The sequence below is a fragment of the Equus asinus genome, chromosome 2 (assembly GCF_041296235.1).
Source record: "Equus asinus isolate D_3611 breed Donkey chromosome 2, EquAss-T2T_v2, whole genome shotgun sequence".
In the NCBI taxonomy this organism is placed as follows: domain Eukaryota; kingdom Metazoa; phylum Chordata; class Mammalia; order Perissodactyla; family Equidae; genus Equus; species Equus asinus.
Genome location: NC_091791.1, coordinates 166,164,402 through 166,171,847, shown reverse-complemented (window position 1 = coordinate 166,171,847; position 7,446 = coordinate 166,164,402). Strand labels below are relative to the sequence as shown.

The 7,446-nt window shown below is 39.4% G+C and overlaps 1 gene segment (V, D, J or C); it reads right to left on the bottom strand.

The window, feature by feature from the left end:
- Positions 1–5,924: 5,924 nt before the first annotated feature.
- Positions 5,925–7,093, bottom strand: LOC106840692 (T cell receptor alpha variable 20-like). The segment is given in 2 exon segments: positions 5,925–6,738; positions 6,904–7,093. Coding segments are annotated over 2 exon segments (399 nt in total).
- Between the last annotated feature and the right edge of the window lie 353 nt (positions 7,094–7,446).

The following is a 7,446-nucleotide window of genomic DNA, read 5'->3' as shown; positions in this document are numbered from 1 at the left end:
TCTTTCTTACCATTTTATTTCAAAAATTTCAGCCCTATAGCCAAGTGAAAGGATATGGCATAAACTATAGATTTAGGAGATGATACAATGAAATAATATGTTTGCCAACCTAAGACAAAATAAATATTTTCTAAGTGGAGCCAGGGGGAGGGGAAAGAGTATCAAAGAAAAGCAAAGAAGCTTCAGTATTACGTGTCCTTTGAAGGGATGCTGGACCTTATCCCCTTAAAGGCGTCTTGGAAAGAAAATCACAAAAACTCTGGGTTACTTTCAGTTATTAAATAAATCTCAGGGCAGTCCTGTTTAAAACTTCTTCATTTCCCTCCTTTGCTCTCCAAACTTGAGGCTTGACTCCTGGCTGCAATGAGGTCAGCATAGCCTGCTCTCTTCTCTTCCTCCATCTTTTTTCTTTGGTTCTAATTCCCTTACAGTTAGAGCAAAGAATAAAACCAAGAAGAGGAATTTAAATAAAAACAGCAAGAGATTTCTTACTTAACTGGCATGCATTTTTGGGTGTGGCGGCTTCCTCGACCAACTACTGATGGCCTCTGTGTGGTGAGAATTCTGTGAGGGAGCACCCAGGGGACCTCAGAGGCCTCCTCCAGGCAGGGTCCTCCCCTTCCTGTCAGTTCCCACTCAGGGAGCACTCCCGCAGCTCTTACTCTCTCTTCTCCTGGGAGGAGCACTGACAGGGTCAGCTGAGGCCCTGCTTCAGAGGCAGCACTTGCCCCACAGAGCCCTCGCTCCTCCTCACTCACCGTGCCTAATGGAGAAACCAAGGCAGTCCAATTGCTGCCCCTCCTCACTTTACCATCTCTCCCTGATTTCTTTGTCTTCTGCGTAAGTTGGTGCAAAAGTAGTTTCAAGTCTGCTGTAGAAGCACATATCCAAAGATGGAACGCCATGCAATTTTCCTTTTTATTCAGGTGACCAATGTCTTCAAAAGCAATTGCTTTGGAATATTGACTCCTCAAGTGGCTTGTAGGGAGAGTGGGACACTCTGATGATATTCTCCTCTTGATTCCTCCCATCCTTCACATCAGCTAAGGGGGTGAAGACTGGGGTTTGCAGAGCCTGTTTAGTTACTTATTCATAAATCCTAGAGTGTCCAGCTATGAGCCATTCTTAACGGAAAATGGTGGGTGCTTAATACCTCTTGGTGCCTGGCTTTGGGTCCTAGTTGCCAAATTCATGACAATGGAAAATGGTCCACGGTATATCCTATACATCTAAATCGAAAAAAGCTCTAAATAAAGGTTTTTAGTTCTTTAAAAGCCAAATAAAAAAATATCTATAGTTCAATAATTATATATTATGTAACATGTAAGTATATAATATATAACACAGATTATAAATATATAAATTCCGATGATATATATATTTCACTAATATTAGGAATATTAAGAGGTTCCATTAATATTAGGTGAGCTTGGGGGACAAAATCCAATAACAGGCCTCACATCAACCAAAATTCACAATAGGTACAGAAAAGGAAGACCTGGCTATGAGGATATGGTAGAAGATTAAACATGGTCATGAAACATTTATGAGTCATCAGTGTGGTCTCTACTGGGAATTATTATGAGAACTGTAAAGGCAGAGGTTAGAGAACTATTGTGCTATACCCTGCAATAAGCAGAAATTTATCTGTGTTGTGACCAGCTTTCTTCAGTGTGAAGTTAAAATACTGTAAAGAATTCAGAGAGTAAGAAGATTACTTAAAATAATTGAGTAAAATGTGTTTAAATTTTAGAACAGAGGAGAAAATATCAAGGAATAATACACTTAGGGCTTTTAAAATATAGATAGATTTTATTTTTTAATTAAAAATAAAGATGAAAAAACTTTTATCCATATTGAAGAATAGAATAAGTTGTTCTGGCCTGGTTGCTGGTTGATAAGTCTATAATTAAAAGGCTTGTCTATCCCTTACTCCTCTCTGCTGCTTTTCGAATCATGGGTAAATTTCCTTTTCTTGTTGAAAACAAAAGTCATTACCTCCTTCATCATTAAACAATAGATTTTCTATTAATCAAAATAGGATACGGTTTAATCAGAAATAAGTTGTTACCTGCATTAAGGCTCCTCCAGGTGGGGTTCGATTTTCCCTAAGCACCTCTATGTAAGTCAACACACAATACTTGCAGGTCTGTATCATCCATCCCCCTAAAATCCGGCAGTCTCTCAATTGCAGTGTTTTTCAAAGTAAGATCTCCAAATCACTTGAACCACAATCGTCAGGGAACTCACTAAAAAGGCAGACGCCCGACCTCATGCCAGGTCTATTGAATCAGAATCTCTTGTTCAGAATCAGATCTAGTTTGTTGAAATGAACTCTTCACATGATTCTTAAAATGTACAGTGAACTTTGAGAAGTACTGTTTAATTGGTTAACTCTGGAGTTTTTATTTTTAAATCTTGTTTTATGGCATCTGCAGCATTTACTTTATCTCAGAAATCCCTTCATCTTTAAATGTACTTAAACTTTAATTTCCTGATCTGAGAATGGGTTAATATTATTCCACAGTTCTGGTTATTACATGAGTATGTAAAGTGCTGGACAATCGACCTAGCATATGGTAAGGGTCCAAAAATGATCAAAAAGATGGTGAAGATGACAATGATGGTGATAAAATGGGGGCAGATGGAAACAAGAATCCCTTGATAGCTTTATGACTTCTTTCCCTGAACACATTGGGCAGACTGAAAAGCGATAAACCCAAAGGGTTAAAATTGAACAAAAACAGGTGATGTGGGTAAGAGAATAACTCTGTCTCTCTCCCTAAATCAAGAAACTTCCACTTCTGCTCCCCTTCTTTCTCAGCCTTCCTTCATCCCCTTCCCACAAGAGATGGGTGGAGTTAGCTGATTCTATTGTTCCTGAGTGGGAGATTAGTCACCAGTCTAACTTAAAAGGCAGGACTGCAGACTCCACTCACTCTGTTTATAGCTCTTGCATTTTTAAGTCTTTGCCTGCCTGTGATAATAAGCAGATCTAAATAGAGCTCATCTAGTCCGCTGTTATTGGCCACCTATTTCTGCTTCTATTTCATCCCATATGCCTGAGAAGTAAGTCAACTCATGGCCCAATGTGAGGCTTGGCCTATCTCTCCTACCCATCCTAAAAAGGAATTCTGAGCTTGCTTTTCTCGATTCAGAAGGAAGGGGGAAACTCTACTTAGGTCTTGAAACTTAATCCACCTTTCCTGCTTTGGAGACAATCAGGTGCAGGTGCAGCTAAAAGTCCTTCTTCACTTTCCATTTGTATCCAGCTAACATATATGGAGCATCCTCAGGGATCTTCCTAGTGGTGAACAGGGCAGGATTTGGCCATTCTTAGGTCCCTGGAGATATCATCATATCACATAAAATATCCATTTCAAATGGAAATTAGGAGATCTTTTAGTTGAATAATAATAACTGTATGACATATCAAAACATATGGGATACAGCTAAAACAGTAATTAGAGGCAAATTTGTAGATTTAAGTGTATTCATTAGGAAAGAAGAAAAGTTGAAATCCAGTGGTCAAACTTGCAACTCAAAGAACTAAGAAAAGCAGCTAGTTAAATCCAAAGAAAGTACAGGAAGTGAATAATAAAATACGATCAGGGAAAAAACCCCAAAACACAATTTACCAACTTTCACACGAGAAAGTCGAATATATGAAGAACCCCTTAGCTGTTAAATTACCTGAATCCATAATTTAAAGCTCTCTCACAAGTGAAACTCTGCTTAGATGGCTTCACTAGTGAATTTTCTGAAAAAAAAATTTTGAATTAATAAAAATACTACAGGAATTCTTCTATAGATAGAAAAGAAGAAATAAATTTCAGTTCATCTAATGAATAATAGATGATAGACAATAGCAATAATCTTTATACCAAAATCTGATGTAGACATTGAAAAGAAAAAGTTGAATACCAGTATCACTCAGGAACATGGAAACAAAACTTCTCAACAAAATAACAGCAAATCAGTGTTGAAATATATGAAAAAGATAATGCAACATTACTAAGTACATTTTATTCTAGAAAATAAAGTTGGTGTCACATTTGAAAATCCATTTAATTTGCAACATTAATATATAATCATCCCAACATATAGAGGAAAATATATTGATAATTTGATAAAGTTCATTCTATATTTATAATAGCAACTCCCAACGAATTAAAAATCAAAGGAACTTCCTCAATAATTAGGTTAGTTAAAGGATATTTACCAAAAACAACCCACTATAGTTAATAGTTGTGGCGAAACACTGAATGCTTTAGCCTTGAGTTTGGGAATAAGAAAAATTCTATTCAACATTTTATAGGTAATCTTACCCAATTACATAGGGCTTGCTACATAATTTGTGGGGTGCAAATTGAAATGAAAATGCAGTGGATTTTGAGATCCCAGAAAATACAGGGCCCCCAGTGGGGTGGGAAGTCAATCTTCCCTTCCCTCAGGCCCGGACCTATGGGGACTGGTGAGGGGCACTGGAGAGCCTCTGGGTTGGTGAACACAGGGAGGTGCTGGGAGAGTGACGCACCCAGAGAGGGCATGGAAGCTCTGCTCCCCTTCTCACATAACATGCCCTATGCATCTCTTCCATCTGGATGTTCATCTGTATCTTTTATTGTATCCTTTCACGATAAATAGGTAAATGTAAATAAAATGTTTCTCTGAGCCACTCTAGCAAATTAATCAAATCCAGGGGGTTCATTGGAACCTCCAATCTACACCCAGTTATTCAGAAGCACAGATGGTAACCTGGGCTTGTGATTGGTGTCTGAAGTGTGTTGGGGGCAGTCCTGTGGGACTGAATCTTTAACCTGTGGAATCTGATGCTATCTTCTGGTAGCTAGAGTCAGAATTGAGTTGAATGGTAGGACTCCCAGCTAGTGTTGCAAAGAATTGTTTGTCGTGGGGACAAATTCCCATACTTTTGTTGACCAGCAGTGTCAGAAGTGTGAATGTTTTGTGTGGATAGTAAAGGAGACTCACAGGAAAAAAAGACATACAAGGAATAAATGGGTTTTCCCTTATATACGAAAGAAAAAAGAAGCTGTTTTGTTTCAATACACAGCCTTTTTTATAATGGCACCAAACTGTAAACAATCGAAACAACCCAAATGTCTGTTTCAAGGAGAATGGATAAGTAAATTGTTGTATATCCATACAGAGGAACTCTAGACATCAATAAAAAAGAATGAACAACTGATACACAAAGCAGTATTAATGAATTGCAAAGATGTTATTTTGAGTAAAGGAAGCCAGATCTGAGAATATATGCTGCACCGTCCTGTGTGATTCCAGTTGCATGAAGTTCAAGAATAGGTGATAGAAGTCAGAATTATGACTTCTACCCCTCCTACACTTCTAGCGTGGAGAATGGGAGGGAGGGCTGTTGAATTTCAAGGGGCAGGTGGAGTTCGTCTGGAGTAACACAAATGTTCAATATGTAGATTGAGTTGGTATTACATAGATATAAACAAGTGTATAATTTCATTGAGTTGTAGGCCTAAGTTTTGTGCACTTCATTATATGTGTTGTACCACAATTACAAAAAAAGAGAGAGAGAGAAAAAGCAAAGATACAGTATTTTAAAATATTGACATAAATATCAGTGCCATCACCTGAGAGTTATGTGTAAGTCCATTGGGGAGGCAAGATGAGTGTGTAGAAGAGTGAGACCAAAAAAAGAGTGGTATTTGATTTTAAAAATATATGAGTACTATTTTGATAAAAATAAAATTTATTTTTAAAAAGAATGGAAAAAAGAGTGCTGAGAATCTCAGACAAGATGAGGGCTGAAAAATATCTGTTGGCTTAAACACCAAAGCCACTGATGTTAAGATGAGAGCTTCTTTTGGAGTGCTGTCAACAGAAGCCAGATTCAAGCGGAGGTGAGGAATGGGAGTTGAGGAAATAAGACAGTAAGTATAGACGATTCTTCCAACCAATCTGATTATTAAGGAGCAGAGAAGTATAGAAATGTGGCTGGTGGAGATATGAGCTTCAAGAAGACCATATTGAAATGGGAAAGATTCACTTATAGACATGTGACCAGATTCTTACGAGAGAATGCAAAAAAAGAAGTTATTTTAGGTAAGAGCGTATATTCCTGTGCAGTTTCTTTTCAAGTGGCCAAGACTAGAAACCAAGCCTCTCTATAGCACAGCTGTCCCTCTGAATTGGTGAGAGAGAAGCTCTGGGCTGTTATGAAGAGCAGACTGACCCATGTACAGGCAAAGGGCACTGTCTAGGATCCCTGGACAGAATGAACAGTAATCTCTGGCATCTGGCCGTGTCAGAAGACTTCATTCTCTATATGACCACTTGGGAAGAGGTTCCGGGTGCTAAGTAAATACTTCTTTGAGGAGGATAAACAACAGAGATGCCCTTAATCCAGGGCCCCAGCTGCAGGGTTTTGGTGCAGGCTTGCAGGTGCCTGGGAGCACTGTGTCTCCACAGCGCAGAGGTAAGTGGCTGAGTCTTCAGGTTTGGAGTCTGTGATGTGCAGAGAACTTCCTTTCTCGAAGAGTGTAGCTCTTATTCTTTCTTTATGCTCTGGCTTCCCAACTGAGGACAGGAGGAAGAGGAGTTCAGGGCCTTTCCCAGGATCCTGCCTGTACCACAGTAGCCCTCTAAAATTGCTGACGGTGTAACTGCAGTTGAGGCTGATACTGTCTCCCTCCTGGCGTCTCAGGGTCTGAGGGCTCTGCTCCACCTGGTCTTCTCCACTCAACCCTGCTCAGGGAAACAAAATCAGAAATGATACAAAGCTTTCAGTTCAGCAGTTTTGAGAAATTCCAACAAGAAACCCAGCATGAGCTGAGGCTAAACCCCTCTCCCTTCTCCCCAGCTTTGGATAAATGTGCCCTTATGGTTCTCATCTCTTTGCCTCCAACTTACAGCCAAACTGAAGCCACAAGACTATGAAGACACATTCCAGCATGTTCTCCATCTTGATATCTCAGTCTTGATAAAATTTGCGATGATTCCAAACCCTTTCTTCTCCGAGGAGCTGTTTCTGTGTCTTGGTTCTTGTTCTCTAATGCATGAGAGAGCCTTCTGTTGGCAGCTCAGCCAATCAAAAGCAAATCCTCTAGTAACTGTCATGCTTTTGATGTTTAAGACATTGATGGAATGAGAGGAATGGAGCCACTGCCACCTCGTGGTCATGAACACAACCTCACAGTACCCACTTCACACCACCTATAAGTAAAAAGCCTGAGGGAAGGACATTTTTGATATTTGGTGAGCATAGTGTGTATGAGGTCAAAGCAGTGATCAGAAAAGCCTTCTCTCACCTGCACTTCTAATTGTTTCACTGTTCCCTGGATGGCTTTAAAGTTAAACTGCTGCCAGAGGTTATAAAAGGGTTGAACCCAAGGGTAGGTGAAATTGATTATAATACACAAGAATCTCAGCAGGTGAAACCTTCAAAGGGTTAGA